This window comes from Rhopalosiphum maidis, chromosome 3 (genome assembly GCF_003676215.2).
Source record: "Rhopalosiphum maidis isolate BTI-1 chromosome 3, ASM367621v3, whole genome shotgun sequence".
Classification (NCBI taxonomy): Eukaryota; Metazoa; Arthropoda; class Insecta; order Hemiptera; family Aphididae; genus Rhopalosiphum; species Rhopalosiphum maidis.
The window spans coordinates 14134149-14154986 of NC_040879.1; the positions used below are offsets into that span (position 1 = coordinate 14134149).

The 20838-nt window shown below is 29.9% G+C and overlaps 1 protein-coding gene across 1 annotated transcript in view; it reads right to left on the reverse strand.

Moving 5' to 3' along the window:
* LOC113560237 overlaps nucleotides 1-19315 on the reverse strand; it is a 58883-nt gene extending 39568 nt beyond the window's left edge. Inside the window, exon 1 of the mRNA XM_026965999.1 lies at nucleotides 18592-19315. Within this exon, the coding sequence (XP_026821800.1) occupies nucleotides 18592-18705 (114 nt within the window). The 5' untranslated portion in view covers nucleotides 18706-19315. The remainder of the gene's footprint in view (nucleotides 1-18591) is intronic.
* Nucleotides 19316-20838: the final 1523 nt, after the last annotated feature.

Sequence of the window (20838 nt, forward strand, 5' to 3'; positions counted from 1 at the left end):
TATTATAACGCAGTAATATACGAAGTACGCCGTCCGCCGACTTACCACAGCTCTGTCGAGATCGTTTGAGACAATACTAAAAAAATAATAATATTCTGCGGGACCGCCGCCGCCGCGCTGCGCTGCCGAATAAGGGCGATGTTGACTTTATCGGCGAACCGGAAACAATGTAATAAGCCGTTGCGACGGTCCGCGAGTCGAAATCGATCGGTCAATCGGTTTCACACACACACACACACACACACGTATATTATTGTGTGCATACGAATATCACAAAAATAAAGTTAAGGGCAATTTTAAGAGTGTCGTGTCATTATAGTATTATGTAAGTCGCGATTAGAACGTTAACCGCTCAAACGGTCGAGAGTTAGAATGTTTAACGCGATTGCATATTTTTTAACTGGTTAACGTTCGGATTTGTCGACGATAATATCTCGCGTACGATAAACGGCGACGAACAGTGAAAATCGAGACGTAATATTATGATAAAAATTGTTTAAAATATCACTTATGTGTATGTAATGCGCGAAAAAGGTACCCAATTCCTTTTTAATGTATGTATACTATAAAACAAACAAGTAAAACACAAAACAATATCCGCGTCTTATGCTGTGGTGTCTTGTATATTTTTAATTGAACGCATAATAATTGTACCGTAATAAATGATAATATAGTCAATAGCCATATTGTTTTACTCGGCTAACACATTCAAATTAGTATACTACAAGTGTTTTGTTATTGTTTAAATAATAATAAGACACAAAAGATAAAACAAAAACCCTCTTAAGATGACGTAATGAACACACACAATATAAGATTACTGCAGCATCCATACACATTCAATGTTCGCAGAAAATATAAACTCAGTGCTTAATACAACAATGAGATTTAATGTAAATCCCCGACTGAAACGAATAACAATGATAGAATTATTTTGATGTAATTATATATTGCGTTTTTTATTTTCGTCGTTTATTCCGATATATACATAATTCGAGTGACTACAAACGCATTAAGTTTGAGATAAAATGTCTTAACATCATTATTCGCGATCGAGATTGTAAAAATAAATGTCCAAAGTATCATTCAACAATGTTTAATATTATAATGAGAGTAATTATAAATATTATCAAAATTCAGTCTAAATGTCAATACTAAATTCTTTTTCTTTGTTTTCTACTGTTATCATGCCACAGTGGCTTAAGCAGGATTTTTCTTCGGTGGGGAGGGGGGCTGATCAATTTTTGTAAAATACAATTTAAGATTTTTGTTGTGATTTTCATAGACCATTAGAAATTAAAATAATTTTTAAATTTTCTTAATATTTCTAGGGGGGGCTGCAGCTCTCTCAGCCACCCCTTGGCTACGCCACTGTCATGTCTTAATCGTAATGCTTTTTTCGCTTCTACAAAGCGAACACGATTAGAATTTAATTTATATTCGTAATATTATTATTGTATCACTATATAATATAATATAGTATTGTACGTCAGTGTATCACTTACGCGAATATATTAATACAACTGTTGCAGGTGATATGTTATTTCAGATTTCGTATTTATTATACATATCACGAGAATGGCAGTATTATTCTCGGTAGTGTACACTCTCACTACCGGCCGTTAATTGGTTTTTCATGTAAATGAAATTCGTTTCATCATTTTGCGTTGGGCGACCAAATATGAGAGTGCGGTTCGATGAACGCACTCCGCCAATTACCAATTGTACACACACATACACATCAACACACCGTTATACGATATTTAATCCATATATTATAGATGTATACGATTAAAATAATAATGTTTTATACACAAGTTTGATTCTTAGTCCCACGAAAGAAGCAAATATAAACTAAACGTTTTATGTAGGTAATAGGTATATTATATTATTACATTATTTACATTAGACGGTTACGCAGATTTATAAATATAAAGTATTTCATCCATTTAGTGCTTGTACATTCCGTTTGCAGATGCTATAAACGGTGTACTTCTATAAAAAATAATCATTGTTTTAAAAAGTTACTAGCCATAAACTCGTGTAAAATAGAGTTTAAATAGGTACTGTCGTAGATACTAAATTATTGCACTTTTTTTTATATATTATAAATTGACATAACGTAAATAGGAAAGATATATCCTATTACTATTCCTTGGATTACGTCTTTACCAATAAAAAAAAAGTGCATTAGCTCTCATTGATTATTTCCTCCGTCTATCACCTCACGCAGTGTATACATTTTATCAATTCTTTTTATTTATTAGTCGGTACAAAGAATAAATTATCTTTTTATAAATAAACACTTTTGTCATTATTTGTATTCAATGTTTAAAAGTCGTCACCGCCGCCCGCGTGAGTTCATTTTTATCCGTCTAGTCGCATGCCAAACCTATAACGAACGACTATTCGTGTGTATGTAAAAAATGTATATTCGCAAAATGCATACCACTAATTAAACGAATACGTAAAGCTAGCACACATCGTGTATACGATGAAATTATTGTTATTCTGAAGTCGTAGTCATATTATTATTACGTACACGCGTCACATATACTGCCATTGAGTCATAGCAGCTAGATAGTGCATAATTATTTCTGTATCCGACGGTGTGTACATAAAAAGTATAAGTCACAAAGGATTCAAAGAAAAATCTTGAAAACGTATTTCCACGACCCATGCACAGGATAGGTGGTACTGTTGATTTATTACATTTGAAAAGAAAATAGAAAGATATAATTAATAAAAGGTAGGTATTATATTATTACCGCAATAAACGTAATAGCGTAAGCATTTTTAACATTGAAAAATAAAAATGATCTACCGGAATTCCTAAAACTCAGACGTCTGCACGATGCTCTATAGACTTCGCCTCACACATTCTACGATAATATTTTTCACTTTAAACGTCACGTCATGAGGATAAGATTCGATAATATTAGCGTCTGTTGCAAATTTAATATGTATTAGATTACAACCACGGACGTTGTGAAACATTTAGAACTTAAGCCGACATAATATGAGTGTATAAAGTGGTTATATAAGTCAAGGGATGATGTTCTCGGCTGACATTCGATTACCACGAATAAAACGTTTTACACCGCCGATTAAAATTCTACGAGACTCTTCACTCGTCGTCGGCAAATACGGTGGATTTTATTCCGGACCATGCGAGAAACGTATTAGTCTTACTGCAACGATGATGATGTATATTTATTTTGTGTCTAATACATTCATTTGGTATTTGGTCGTGAATATAGTGTTCATTTAATACACGGCTTATTATTCGATCGTCATAACAGCGCAAAAACGAAATATTGTTCAAATTTATTGATTTCGATTTTTTCGTCGTCGTAGTTTATAAAGTTGCTAATAAGCTAGATTGGTAGGTACTTGAAACATCACGCTCGACGATACCGTTCGACGTAGTTGAATTCAAATAGAACTGAAGTTTGGCCATATTTTGGGGTTCTGTGGGTGTTTTGAATAATTGGAAATATTGAAATGTTTCCCGGCGTTTTTTTTTTTGCCAGGAAACATTGCATTTATGGTTCAATCAACAAACAAACAATATGTGATGAAATTCAATTATCACAAAAAGGTTTAAGGAGAAAACCTTACCGAAGCCTATACGTTTTTTATATACAAATTTCGAGTTTTCTATAATAATATTGTGGAACAGTAGACCTTAATGTATTTATTGACTCTGTCTACCTTTACTAAAACGAATACACCTTCAGTGTTGTTCAGCATTTAGGTTAGCCTGCAGCATCGTGTATTATAGGTTCCGTGTTGTATATCGTTCACGAAACTGTGTAGTAGTTTAGTATATAATAAACAGAACAGCTGATTTCGAACACTGATCTGGCTAAGACAATTTTTCTAATTAAATCTTAATTAATATTCGTTCTCGTCGTAAAATAATGATTTTTCAAGGTTGTTCACCAATTTGATCACGCGTTTTTGAAACGTATAATAATTGATAAGAATTATCAGACTTGACCCGCAAAAATATAAATTATAGAATCGACAGTGTTACTATGATACAGCGGAAAAAATAATACGGTTAATATAGATCAAAATATGTATTATAATGCTGGTAGTGCTAAAACAAAAAACGAAAAAAAGTTCACATGCACCTCGTTTACGGTCGAAAATGAGGAATCGCATTTGTCTGATTATAGACCCAACAAGATAAATTCAAGCTGTTTAATAATAAATTATATTTTTTATGTATTAAACAATAATTAAACATTTGAAATTTTGAAAAAAATTAGTGGGCTAATGCTCCCTCTTTTACTATAAGTTCTTAAAAAAATGCAAATTTAAAGCTACCAAAACGCTCATCTACTCAATCGTAAAAATAAAAATAAAACTGGTCAAGTTTTATGGGTGCTGAGTTGTTATGTGTTCCCCGTTTCGTCGAAATTGTAGCCTCTGGCGCAAACAATTCGCGTTTGATACTTAAATAATAAATAGAGGTTAATGTATGCCAAATCACTTCAAGTAATAAAATAAAGTCGCTGACAATTTATCAAATATTCAAAGTATCAGAAAATGATTCAACGTTGTCAAACAATAATAACAATCGAGTGATACGTCAAAATAGTGGTATTTTGATTGACTGATCGATGTGTCGCATAGAGACTGTTATTGACACGTTTTTCGATTCTTATTAATTTTTGACGATGTATAACACATCTTTTCATTTACTTTTTCGGGGCACGCTCTGGCTTGTGAGGAACTTTATTTAGAGGGGAGGGGCTATTATAATGTACTGCCGTATCGGCATTACTGGGCATTACTGTTTAACGTAAAAGAATAAACATTCATATCCACGATTTCCGAATGCACTGGTTCCAGTGTTCAGTTGATGGGATGTTGGAAAATAATTGGGACCCGGTGGTAATAGGCGTAGTGTAAGGGTATAGGTAAAAACGACGTGGCCATGTGTGAGGGTATTCGGATACGCAAACGGAGGCAACCGTTTATCATTATAATCCCGACACTTTCATCGTTTCAACGTTTAGCGCGCCACCGCCGCCGGAAAGAGCACTTAAGTAATCCTCTTAACATATTAATATTATCATCGAAAGTCGGTCCATAGAGGCGAGCGCCGGCGCCCCGTGAGTGTACCACCGTGTCTAACCGCCCTTTTGGCGACGTGTTCGACAAAAATTATTATAATACCGCGGTCTGAATATTGAAAAACCCTTTTGCCTCCACCGCCGATGCATCACGTAAATCACGGTCTATGAGTATTTTCACTCACTCTGCAGTATTTTTAACTCCACGCCAATCTATTTTTTTTCCACATCATAGTCGATTCACGGATCGGCCCTGTATAATGCGTACAATGCTCAATCGTTCAAGCCGTTACGTGTGAATCACGTGGAATCGATCCAGACGTGCTATCTCAAAACATTGAATTGTTCAAAAGATCTATTTTAAAGAATAAATATTAACTGCAGACATAAAAATAATAATATACGACCTCTATAATATTATATAACCGACTCGCCATATAACACGAATAGCTCTGACGACGTACGCGGCTTCCCCTATTTGTCAGGCCAGTACAATGCTTACATAAAATGACACGACAACGTTCGCGTTGATAACATTACTTTTATGTTGATAATAGGTAGCGGTCAATATTCGATGTATATATTATTTTAATAACGATCCATAAGAACTGTATAAAACTTACACTATCACTTTGCCTGCGATAAGCCGTAGGTATACCTTTTATACTATAAACATTTCCAGTGTGACGAAATGCGGCAATGCAACAGATATGAAATCGAGTCGGCTATCTAATTGTTTTATATGTCTGCGAGAGACAAATAACGAGACAATATGTTTTTTCACTCGGAAATGTGTGTCGTTTTTAGTTAAATGCATATTTCTTGGTAAACAAAATTCAGTTAAACGAAATATGATAATATCGTGTCGCTATATTTGCACTAAAATAATATGATGGTATTATTATTTATAGAGCGTTTTATTCGGTTGATTAAAGTACAATAATTAATAATATTGTACTCAATATTATCTTATTGTTATTGTATGGTCGATACAATTCATATGAACTAGTCATTTTTAATTATAATGCGTAGAAAGAACCTATTTTATTTTAACACTACCTAATGTCAAGAATCGAAAGATCAGGTTTATTTTGATCAAAATGTATTAAATGACAAATGTGATGTAAACTATGATGGTTTATAGTTCTTGATAACTCTTTAAATAATGTACCTAATGAATAATAATGAACAAATCTATTAAATCATATTTCCTTTTAATTAAAAGTCGTCTACAGTTATTGTCATACAGTCGCTATTATATTGACCGCTGTAATTAATATGCCGTTGTAAGGTCCTATTATTTCGTCCGTCTTTACTATTAGTAGTGAGGAATTTTAATATACTGTTGTCACTATGATTGATTATTTTTAATTCAAAGACAATAAAATAACATAATTGTTAAGTTTTAAATATGATTGACAATAAATTATGGAATTAATATGATTACTATGATTACATTTATATTCATATAATATTATTTCTCATATTACGTTAAAACCAAGTTCATCTTGTTTAAAAATTGATTTTTGAAATAAATTTAGAAAACAATTATATAATATATATGAGTATCATATCTTATAAGTGCCTTATACGAATATACATACAATACATATTATTATAACATTATATAATAATATTGTTATTATTACATTTATCACTATTTTCTGAATCCAAAACTTTTTTTACTTAGCATAATATTTAAGTTGTTGATTCGTTTCGAAAAATGCATGTGTAGTTTTCATTTCATCCCTCTTTATGAAATAAATAAATAGACATTTAAAACGTTTTTAAAAAGATTAAGTCTCACTATAAATTGTTGAGTGGTTTAATATTATACTTAGGTATAATATGATACAATTTAAATACAAGAATTTATATTAAAAGTGGTCTTATGGTTGATGGATGTTGTATAATAATGAAATAATATAAAAATTAATTTAAATATGTTAATGCACGTCAACTATTACTGCACATAATATGATTTTAATACCAAAATACTTCTCATAAAAATGAAAGGTAATAAACATTTTCAGCTGCGGCAACTCATATTTTATTTTAGATTCTTAGCGGAGCAATGAATATATTGATTTTATTATGATGGTTTTTTTTCGTAGATGAGTACACGATAAGTTTTCGATCAATTGCTTCGATTTTAAAATTAAGTGCTTTTAGATATAAAACTGAATCTAGTTTATGGTTTGTAAAAGTCTAATTTAAAAATCCCTAGTACTTATTTTAATAATTGGGAAAAACAAACAAAAAATTAAGGAAAAATGGGAATTTTTACAGAAATCCAATTTTTGACTCGAAAACGAATAACCGTAGAAATACAATATTTTTTATAATAATTAAATACTAATGAAAAATAAGTACTAAATGTAATATTTTCTGATAATATTTTATCATCCTACTATAATAATAAAATTAAAATAATTTAATTTAATATTTTTATTAAATAAACATATCACTTTTAGTGATATAGGCTCGTTTCCACGCAAAATCGTTTTTAATACCTATTATACGATAATAATAATATATCATTGAATTCAAATTTAACACACCCATAATAGTGACCTACTTGACACCTAAATATGTACATCAGAATGGTACTCATTTAATTATCTTTTTTTTTTTGACTTTAGTCTCAATATAGGTACCTATTTTTTTTTCAAGTTACTATCACAATATTCAAAATATAATATTACATGCCATTTTAGATGTTATAACATACGTTTTCTAATACATTACTTAAATTGGATGAGAAAAAAAATAAATACCTCGTCTATAAGTATAGTCTTTTTTCTGTACGATTTGGTAGGTCTTAGTTGTCTATTATGAAAATATTTTGAGGTAAGCATGGTTTTAGTATTGATTTGGAGGTTAGTCTTACATTTAGTTTTTTATATTACCTTTTTTTTAATATTTGCAATGAAATCCTTTTTAAAAACATATATGAAACAAATCCCAATATTTTGTCATTTTTAATTTTAATAATGTTTATTTTATCCTTATTATAGTGATTTGTTGCTATAATACTTACGAGTATGGTTAAACGTGTTCAAGTACTAATTTTTGAGGACTACGTCTTATCGTCTTATAATTTTCACAAAGATAAATAAGACGTGAGAAATTGAGTTTTCCGATAATTAATTAATAGTTTAATTAAGTAGGATTTTCTTATGGTAATAATATTTCCTATTAAACTAGTTAATAATTAAGCAACAAAATAAGATTAGAAATTAAACATGAAACCCTTTTCTAAACGAATAAATTATCTATAGGAATTGTCGTATCAAATTGTGCTGAATACCATTGATATATTAAGTAATTGAGTAACCGAATCTGAATATTACTCTCTCTATATATTTTTTTTTATTAAGAAATGTGTTTACAACACAAGGTGTGGTTTAGTTTTAGGTGTTTTTTATAATTATTATTATTTTTATTATAAAATAATATGTCTGCAATCTACACACAGGTAGAAAGGACAAACAATACAATGCGTAAAAGTTATATTAGATTTTGGACACCATTTGAAATTTCAGAACTCATTATAATTATATGTGTTTTTTTTATTTAAAACTTTTTATACTATTTATTTAAGAGGTTTCTTCGACAGTTGCGTTTTAGACAGTGTCAGGGAATGATAGGATTAAATAGTGATTGGTATGATTGTAAATAAATGGATTTGGGTATTTTTTGTGGTGGCGTTATGGAGATTTTTTTGTTGTATTGAGAGGTTACTTTAGGGAGTTTTGGCATTTTTAAGTAGTTGTGTAGAGAGTTATCGCTATCGCACCAATGCTCACGTATGATAATGCGTAAACGTATTGATCAGAAGGGTTGATGGATATTTATATTTGACTTTTGGCTATACCCAAAAGTTGGATACCATACGTCATGAATGGTTTTATAATGTATTTACTGTTTATACATATCAGGATTTCAGTTCTTAGTAGCACTTTAAATCATAGAAGATTTCTCAAAGTATAAGGACATAAATTTAGTGATTTTTGTTTTGTTTCTATGTGTTATTCCCGATTAAGTTTTTTTCTCTATATATCGTAAGCTATAAGTTTTAGGTTGTTACAATAGTATAAAGTCGGTGCTGCAGTCAGATACGGTGGTCAATTATTTATTGTACGCACTCTCTGCCCTCAACGGCCCAAAATATACTGATACACCGATATACGGCCACCATATTATATATTGCGATGCAATCCAGATTGGCTACAAGAAATTTTGATTTGCTGTTTTGAATAAATGAAAATACAAAATGGGTATACACGATGGCATTCAAATATTATGTTACGAAACTGTACAAACACATAAATATTATTGATTTCGCGACGATATAATAATAATTATTATTAAATGCCTATGTATTACGTATATTATAATAAATTTAAAGACTTTATTTTTTTAAACACATCCGAAATAATATTAAATATTATTGAAAACGAATTAATGAATCACATAATAATTCGATATAAATAAATATATTCAGTATATTTTTATAAATTTTGCTCGCGATGTTTTATATAATAATTGATAATAATATTATAACATACTACTAAGTATTCTATTTAACCCTTTCATTACTATGGACGCACATACGCGTCCTATCATTTAAAAATCAACAAAAGGTGTTATCGATAATGTGATAATATCATTAAATGGTAAATAATTAGGCGAATCCAAAGAGACAATAAAAAAAAATATATGATAAATATTAAAAAAGTTATAAGCAAAATGATTTATTTGATTTTCCAGGGTTCCCAAATTGTTATTAAAGATAAACTGAAATAATAGTTCATTATCGACTATTTGGGAGCCAATCACTAACTTAATTAACTAATATCTGCTAAAAAAGTTTCTAGACAATTTTTATTTTTATTGATAGTTATTATTTGAACTATAACAATATTTAAAACAATATGAAAAAAAAATATTTAAAAATAAAATTTAGTCCCAGCATAGTGCTGTGAACTGGGAAAAAATAATTCAGCAGGGAAAGGGTTAAATAATAATAACTATCAGCTTTTATTTTAAATTATAATTTACTAACAACATTTATAATTTTAGAATATTAATGTTAGGATGCATGTCTTTTTTTTATAACTTTCATACCAAATAATATTTATTTAAAAAAAAATATCAAAAACAATTCAGTAGAATCTATACATGAAAAGCTTATTTTTATTTAATAACTTTGTCTAAAACGATATATGAATTTTTTAAATGATTTGTTTTCTTTGGTCGTGATATGAACAGTCTAACCGTACTTTAGTAATAATTATATATGCACATTATTGGCAGCAGCCGTAGTCACAATCCTTTTTTTTTTTTAATACGTTATAGTGATTTACATAAATTATAAATTATAATATACAGCACGTAAACTTCTAAAATCAAAACATTTAAATAATTTAGATTTTTTTTTTGAATAATTTATAAAACTTTAAATTTTGCATAAATCCCGAAATTCTCTGTTCCCATTTTTATGCTTGAATTAAATAAACTTTTGATCTTTAAGTTTTAACCTATGATAACAATATAATATACCTTCTTATTTATATTTTAAACCAAATTTTAGTGAATTTTAAAGTTTTGACAAATCACGCTTATAACTAAAAATTGTTTTGTAAAATAAATTGAATGCGATAGTTCGATTCACGTTTAAATAAAAGCACTATATAATTTACACGAGTGTACAATGATAGAATCGGACGTATAATAAGTTATGTAAACTCTGTGTGTGGACAAAATCAAAAGCTATAACAAACCGCGGCTAATAGTGAAAAAAAAAACATTGAACACGATCAATACAAGATTTCCTTAAAATACATATTTTATACTTTTTCGACAACCTATGGATCGGGGTGCGTGTAATATATTAATTATGAAAGCGATTATAATAATATTGTTACGTTGTAAAAACGGTTTTCAGCAAAGTTGTTCAGTCAAGTTTTTCTAAATTGATGAAAAACAAAATTGTTTGCTAATTAGTTTTTTCGGCGGAAATTATATAAAGCTATTTCAAACTTTACACAGTACCTCAGCACAATTTAATATATTAATTATTATTATGTGATTAATAATAATATTAATATTAGTAATTTAGTATTAATAGTGGTTTATCAGTCGAGTCACAATAGAAATATATTCATAATATATTGTTGGTTTTTGCGTGCGTCCCATTTCATTTAAATAAATTCACCAATGACGATATTATACAATATTACGAATGATGAGTTTTAGAGGAGTAGAAATAACGCTATGCAAATTTATAGAGGTGTTATGAGTTTCGCATAGTGTGCGACACAGACAAAACGTATATGTGATAAAATATCACAAAAGGTGTATGACGATGTCAAGTATTTGAAACTGAAATAGCAACTGTGCCATAACATACAGAAAATCAAAGCAAACTATCCTATTTCACACTTTAAAATATAATATTATATTTTTTGTCGCTATGCAAAAGTTTCGTAAATCTATAAGATTTAAAATATTCGTGTAAATCGTATACTATACCATTACATTTCGACTTTGATACCGCGTGTTTGCAATAATTGTTTGAAATTCGCTAGACATAAATCTCTCGATTTTTGCCCGACTCGTACATTTTAAGTAGGTACATAACACACAGTTATACGTTTTACATAATATTTTCCTATCATAAGACTTTGGATGGTTCAGTAAAAACTCACACAAGCGCCACTGCTTACTGATACAAAAATTGTACTATTTTTTTATTTTTTCGATCAGCAGCCAACACCCATTTGGCCACCGTGTCAGGTCTCCTTGTGCATAAGTTATAATATACCTCTACCGAACATAATATTATTATTGTATCATAAAATGTGTAAAAATAATAATGAAATAATTGGAAATTTAATAGGTGCTTTGTATACTTGTAGTACTTACTCGTTAAGTTATATTGTTTATTCTGACGTTAATAATATTATATTACCTAGACATATGATAATATTTTATAAACCTACTCAGCCGTACAAAATGTAACTCATATGCGGATACATATTGGTTAGCAATTCACTTAATTAATCTATGGCGTGTTTTAACGATGTTCATGTTTTGTCCATCACATCTACCTACTGTAATATCAGGCTGTCGATATAAATATAAAATGTATAAAAAAATGCGATACATTTTATTTAATGCGTCGGGACGTTTCACGCCTTTGAGGAAAGACCTAACTGCAGTTAGATCACAACACACCGTAATTACGAGTACATATTATTATTATTCATCGCTGCATTTAACAAATCGTAATTAATTTTTCCCGAGGACATCGGATTTGGTTTTATTAGATTTACAAGGGTTCGGATGTAAATAAGTCAATCGGTATTGATTGTTTAACCCTTTCAAAACACAGTGATTTACTGTAAAAGTTATATTTTTTTTTCAAACAAATATTCAATCAAAATGAGACGACCTCTACATTATAATATTGTTATTTTTTAACCTAATGAAAACCCTTTGCAATAAATGACTAATTTAAAAGGGAAACCTCAACATTTAATTTTAAACTACGTCTAGACAAAAAAAGGACAACTCGATTAAGTAAAAAAGTTTGTACCACTAAACAACATCGATAAATAATAATAATAATAATATTCTCGCATAATTCGGAAATAATATATTTTTATAATCTACTAAAAATACAAACAAACACACCTAATCGCATTGTCTGTAATAATTGTGACATCGAATAAACCATATCGTGGATAATCAGGGAATCTTATTTTTCCAATAATTATTATTAGTGGTGTATAGATTTGGAATTTTATGTTCGAAGCAAAAATGTGGGACAGCGGCGTGACGCCGCCGATATACGTAGGTATAATAAATTAATTCGTTTTGTCCTGAGTTTGCTCCGCCAAAGAGCAAAATCTAGGAGTTAAAAGTTTTAAGTTTTTATATACTTATTTTGTGTCGCATATTATATTTATTACGTGATTCGATTTTTATCGGGTCGCCGAAAGAATGTTTAGCTTGTCGTCAAGTCCATTAGCCACAAAATATGAGTATATTTATCAAATTCGATACGTCCCGTGAAAATAGCTTAACCGCAATGGATATATTGGATATAATAATACGATCTTATATTTCATAATATCGATGGTGGAAATGCAAAAGGTCGTGAACGAAATTTTCCGAATATTTTTAATTGTTCGAGAAAAGCGAAAAACGAAATCATTAACATATCGTTTATGACGGCGTTTAGACCAAATTTTCAAATGATAATAAACTGCTGTTAAATTATCATAGAAAAAACAGCGCTAGTTGTACCAATAGATACAGAATTCTGCCCTCTATACGAAAAATATCAAATTTCGTTTATGACCTTTTACCTTTCCATCATCGATATGTGTAACAGGTTATGTTTTCGCCGAAGCAACGTATACTATATGTATTATATCATATTATTATAGATAATATACTTGAACACCGTATTTTTCAGTTTACGTGATATTTATAAATCTCATTGTGTTTGTCATCCAAGAGTTGATTTTTAAATGTGCGCATTAGGTTGTCGTTCGTTACAATCGTTTCAGAGGAAATAAAAACGGTTTAATGCAATATTTTATCTTGCCAGTAAAATACAATGACTCATACGTATTATCTTCGTTCTATTGAGAGGACATCGTGGTTATAGCAAAAATAACAAACTACGTAGCTACATTATATGATATTCTTTAATAGAAAAAATAATAATAATAGTGGACATATATATATATATATAATGTACGCACTCGGATACTTTAACGGTTAAACTAATAATAAATTACAAATAATAATAATATTATCTACACACATGATGATATTATTATATCGTCATGTTCATCTATCGGCGGGATTTTTTTTTTATTTTGATTTTTTTCCTTCGAGTGGTGTTTTGAGAATGTACCCGTGTATAATAATATAATAAATCTTATCCATGCTTTACATTTCTCCGAGGTCCTTCGATTACGAGACGTCTAGATCATGCACTGTATGGGGAAGGAATTTCAGACGAGAAACGAAATTGATAAAAAAATATAATTTAGCGTATTACGTCGTCGACGTAACATATGCAAATAAAATTTTTCCGTTTAAACGCAATAATATAACAGTATACATATTTCCGGCAAGCACGATTTTTCTGTAAACGTATAGTAGCCGGTGGAATATGTTATAAATTGCAAATTCTTTCCGCACTATCTAGGGCTCATAAGTATTGGAAAAGAAAAAAAGGCTCATTGGTAGTGAGTATGATCAACAAATCATCCCGTACATTAAATATATATATATATATCGCAATTTATAATAGGTAACTCCAGACTGGTTATAATATTATAATACCTAGTAAAATTTAGATCGTGGGAAGTGAACGATATATTATTTGATAAACAGATGAAATGACTGGTCTTATTACTGAGCGCGTACGATTTTCGCGCACTTCGTTTCCTTGCAGCAGAACAATGCTGCAGTATAATACTCATAAGTAGTAAGCTGCCTCCGTGTTACAGTATCACAAGTACGAGACAAAACGAGAGACGCGAATAATGGTTACGGTGTGTAATATAGATATATATTTATATATATAGGTACCCATACGGGTAATGATATTTTATAGTAGTATAGTATAATACAATATCTTTGTTATACACAGACCCCGGTGGCGATGACGTGGCAAAGGGATTCGAGAGGCAATCACCTCCGAGTTATTATTGTTTGTTGTAGAATTCTAATCCCGAGTACAGAGGAGTTGTATTTTTTTGTTTCTGTGAGTATAATATAATTGGTGGATAATCGAGTCGGTGGACAGAAAAACTTAGACTCCTGACAATCGTTGTGTTTATAAAACAACGGCATATTGAATAACCAGACGTGCTATTTATTTATATATATATATATGTTATATGAATATAGATTGCTAAACAATAATAATGATTTCATTCAGCCAGACTATACGCCGGTTAATATTAGATGGGAATAGGTATATTGCGTAATACGATAAGCGCACTTGATAATAGGTAATAATAAAGAGAATAATATGAAGAAGTTGATGGTATAACATCGTAATTAACAATATACCTTTATAATAATATTATAATGAATTCTGCTTGTCGTCATTTAAGCAAACAGCAGCGGGGAGGCTCTACTGGCTCAGGCCAACCCAGAACTACTTTAGAAACAATTAATGAAAATATGTAAAAAAATAAATAAAAACTAAAAACGATTACCTACTGCGGTAGTGAGCTCGTAACGAGAGAACATTTTTTTTTTTTTTTTTATTAATAAATAGAATGATATTGACACTAGTCAGCATTTCAAACGGTTCATTAATTAATAAATTACCTATAGATATTGTACATAGCATATTCACCAAGAACGATCACTTCTATTCATTAATACATTTATTTAAGTTTGATTTTTGGAATGTTAAAATATGTACCTATATACACTTAAAGGCCATTTTCAAATTTTTAAGATTTTTCGTACTATTTAAAAAGTGTCCTGTGACAATACAAATATCTGTTTTTCAAACAAGAACCCCTTACCTTATTTTGATATTTATTGATATTTTTTTTAAACGTTGATATAATTTATGTTATTTAAAATGTATAGATAACTTTATGTTATTATATTTAAGATAATAATCCTAATTAAAGGTTTTACAATAATGTATAATATGCGTTAGATCTTAGATATATTGGGCCTTATGTGTATAATAAATGCATCATGAACAATTTTTACAAATAATAAATGTTAATGGATTGATATTAACTAATATCTTTTAAATTTATTTTCATAAGCATAATATTCTTAGAACACAAAGTTTAAAAACTCGAAAATACTGAAAATAATAGTTGTTTTGATACATTAAAGTTTTCAGAAAGATGATTTATTAAATAATATACAATAGAAAGGGCGGGGAGGTTTCTAATTTATAAACAGAAGTTTCATCTTCACATAATATGACACTCCTTAAATTTAAGTAGTACAAAATAATCATAAATTTGAAAATAAATCTTTAAGTATAATTTTAAAGAAAACAAGGGGTGAACATGCACAGTGAATCACCCTGTATATATATATATATATATATTGCATAATATATTACGTGCTATAGCAGTAACTGGTAATATTATAACGTATTTATGTAGTATCATGTCGATAAACAACCTTATAAACCCTGTATGCCGTAATATATATTATGATATAAACTTTATTATTTAGTTTTTTGACAAAAATATATTTACTCATAAAATATAGCAATGCTAATCCAATTGAAGCGAGAACATTTTTAAAGTCCATGTTATTTTTATGATATATCGGATTGGACTCAATCCTCACTACCCTTCCCAACCAACCAAAAAAAAAAAAAATAATAATAAAATAAATAAACGCTATTTACGCCAATGAAATCGACCATTGTCCGTCTGGCTGATTTCAAATTTATTCCATATGCGTACAACACTTAAAACCATAGCTAAGAGTACAAAAAATTGTTTTCCGCTGCTTAAACCAATAATAATAATATTAAATATTAATACTCAGCCATTGGATTACAGAATTATAATATTGTATAATGCATTTATGCGATACGGCTTTTTGTGAATAAATTAATATCATTGAAACGACGATGATAACCACTAGACGGTTGTCAGTGTTGGTTAATGAATATTAATAATTAACACCCTCTTCCGAATATTTGGACAAGATTCGCACAACGGGCAAAAATTCCATAATCATGACACTAATACAACAGTGATGTAAGCGCCTAAGAGAAATCCCATTATAAATATTAAGAAACCTAAATGTAATGATATTATATTTTATTTGATAATAATAGGCGCGTACTTATCATATTATCATTGCGTAAAAAATATTAATGTTTACTTAACAATCTGTTTCTATACTGCAAATACTTTCTGGGTTGAGGCATCACAACTCTGTCATAAGAAAACAAACAGTTGAAACATTTTATTTTCAAAATTTTAAACTTTTGTTGAATTAAAATTTAAGTTAACCCTAATCGTATTTGTTGATAAAATAAATAATATTACATCAGACGTATACCATTTAAATATAGAGCTCTGTAAATGTTAATATAACATTTGTTTAGGACCTTCTTCTGTGTACACCTCAAAATCATATCTGATGAATGTAATTGCGGTAAATGATGTACAATATTAGATAATATTAGTATATACTCGAAGTTAATTATTTTTTGGTGTTCAGAAATGTTGGTCTATGAAGTAGGTGCTATGAAGCGAATTAAATTACTTAGAGAAAGTTTAAGTTTAAAATAGTACCGTAAGACTGCGTGCCATAAACATAATATTTTCTCAAAATTGGTCATCCAAAATACCTTTGATACCAATACAAATTTCTGATAGTGTAAATAATTTTAAAAAGTTATTATTTATTAAATTAAATTAATTTATCTATTATTGTATCTATTAATTAATAATAAAAATTAATATAATTGTTTTTATATTTATTATTATGTGGCAACTGCAGTAATAGAGAATATTTACAAAATATGGTTAAAATGAACAACCTGATCTGTGGAGTGTTAAAAAAATTTTAAGTAGCATGAATGTTCAATATTATACAGATGTAATTGAAAATCATGATACATATTATATTTTATTGTCCTATTAATTTTTAATGTAAAATTATATAAATACTATGCAGGTAGTAGGTGCCTATAATATCAATGATTATACATAAAGGTCCAACGAGAATAATATATGCAATATAGCAACAGTAAAAATATTAGAAATTATTGAAAGCTTTAGATAATATCGAAAACATTGTAATTTTTGTCATTAGATAATTTTTGAACAAGAGTTAAAGATCATCGCTGTCACTTTCCGACGATGGTTCAAATAACAATGATTGAGAAGTAAAACCACAATGGACTATTATAGTTGACCGGATTTCAGTTTTAAGTGTAATAATGTTTGCAATAATTGGTAATACCGATAGGTCTGGAAAAAAAGTAAGATTTTCAGATGGTATTCATTATTGGAAATGTACAATTTACTATTAAACTTATAGCCTAAAAATAGAATCAGATTTTCAAGAATTTTCCGTTCGGGACGCTTACGCGGAGGTTTCGCGTTTATTAGACTTTAATAGTTTCTGCGTGTAAGTGTTTGTACGAACCGTGTTGATTCGTGCGAAACCGTAATATATACTATCGGACGACAAAAACGTACGCAATGACGATCGAAATGAGCGCGTACGACTGTCTACGTATACCTGCCTGCACGTTAAACGCCGGCCAAAAGTTCTAAAAACCGACCGAGGTCCCGCCGGACGTCCGCATAATACATTATTATATTACATCGTCCAAAGACGCCCGCGACAATATTTCGACGGTACGATGACGGCTGTCGGGGCTATTAATATTATCGTCGATAGAAAAAAAAAATTTAAAAATAAAAACATAGTTTCGAAAAAAAATCTTTTTTAAAGATACCTCTATTGGCGGTGTATCGATCCAACTCTCACTGGCCCTCCGGGCCATGAGCGCGGGGCTAAAGAGCAAGTTTTCGTCTTCCTCGTCATCGTCGGCCGAAAAAAACCAAGACATGATGATTGCCGGCGATGAAATACTATGCGATGTCCCGCGCGCGGCTATCTACTACGACGTAACGTTATTATGCCACTTATTGCAATCTATTGTACTTTTGAGATGGTAATGCCTCGACGACGTTGTATATATATAAATTTATAATATGATATAATATTCTACGGTGTTATTATCGCGTGGGTAGAGCTGCAGGTCGCCAGCGCGAGACCGACGCTCTCGGGTATCTCGTCCGGGAGAAGGAAAAATAAATTTACCACCACCGCCGCCGCCGCCCCCGATCGAAATTCGACGCACCCACAACACTCGAGGTTTGCCCGTACCGTATTATACGTATATATATATTATTATTATCTACTACGCTATACTGTAATATAACGACGGCATTCGGCTAACCGTGCAACGTTATACGTTTTAATATTATTATCGTCGTGACGTTTCGATAAATAATATATTGACCGTTCGCGGTTTTCGTATTTCGATTTTTTATATTTTATTATTTTTGAGTTACAGCGGACACGGTCGTGTTTTATTATTATTATTATTTTATTGAACACAATCCGCAAAACAATAATAATATTACGGCACGGCGACCGCGACGACAAACGACCGCGTGTGACGTATAACTGCGGGAACTTTGTGGCACGGCGTACGTACCTAATATTTTAATATTGTATCATAATACGTATTTTATTTGAATATTATCTGCCTCTTGGCAGACTCGCCGTTGCGCTGTGTCGTCTCACCTGGACGAAATCCAAATTTATATTTAGCTGAGTGCCCGGCGGCCCACGCGCGTTCACCGTACAAAATCGGTTGATCTATAAAGACAGTTTTGAGCAAGGTCCCCTCTCTCGCGTAGCCGTCCAGCGATTTTCGACGGTCGCCTCGAGACGAAGAAGTAAAGAAGAAGGGTGTTGAAAAATCGACCGCAATAAAAAATAAAAAAAAAAAATATTATCCAGTATGGTGCTATGCACTATGTGGTGTTCACCGGAAAATTTGCGATTTTTTCCATATCCATGTACAGTGTTTGTGTATCTATCTTTGCAAGAAATAAAATTATCGTATGTAATTGGGTCTTACCGAAATAGTTTACCATAATAATAAAAAACATTATTCGTGTAACTTATATAATATACAAACCGTGCGAATAATAAAAAATTAGAAAACTATTTGACCGTCCTCAAATATATTTCGTTTTGAATATATTATTTAGTGTTCAATTATAAACGCATGCTTTTTTTGAAGTTTTATAGAACATGATCCCATAAATTAATAATTGTTATAAACAATATAGCTCATATTTTGCACTTAATGAAAACAGAATATAATATTAAAATTAAAAAAATATATATGCATAGTTTATAATAGTTATTTATTTAATAATGCGATTTTTTTTTTTTTTTTAATGTCTTCAATATTTCTGAATTATTTTTTTTTATCTCTAATATTATACTAAACAGAAATAACTTTAAATATTATTTGTATATGTACAACCCGCTACTCACTACCAGCTGTATTTGGAAAAGCCCACATAATTCACTAGCATAGTGGCCACTGCGAGGCGAGTCGGCTTTAATAGAAATTAAATGCATATTTTTTATTTTTTTTTTTATTAAAAGGAATATTTATAATCTATATAGCAAACATAGAATAAGTAATACATATAATATACTTTAACAGGGCTTGAAATGAATGTTTTACAAAAATATATAAATTGCCAATAAAAATTATCATACTTTTATGCTTTGACATTATTTAAAATTTAAACGTGGCTATTGCGTTTCATTTATTAATAAGGTACTTACATAGAATGTGTCAATTTTTTATAAATGTTCAAAATATGTCTAAAAGTGTGATCCAAACTTTCAAAAATCATTTAATTAGTAACTTTATTACATAGAAATAATATGGAATTTTGTTTACTATTTTTTTTATTTTTTCATTTTATAATTCTTTATTATTACGAGTATATGTAAAGCAATACAATTAAATACAAATATTTTCTAGTGCCGTTAAAATTCAGCCTACGTGCCAACTTTGGCATGCGTTACATATGTTTACCATCTCTGAGTTATTATATTATTATATAATACCGTTTAGCGTTATACTTTTTTTAATATTTGTTTTTCC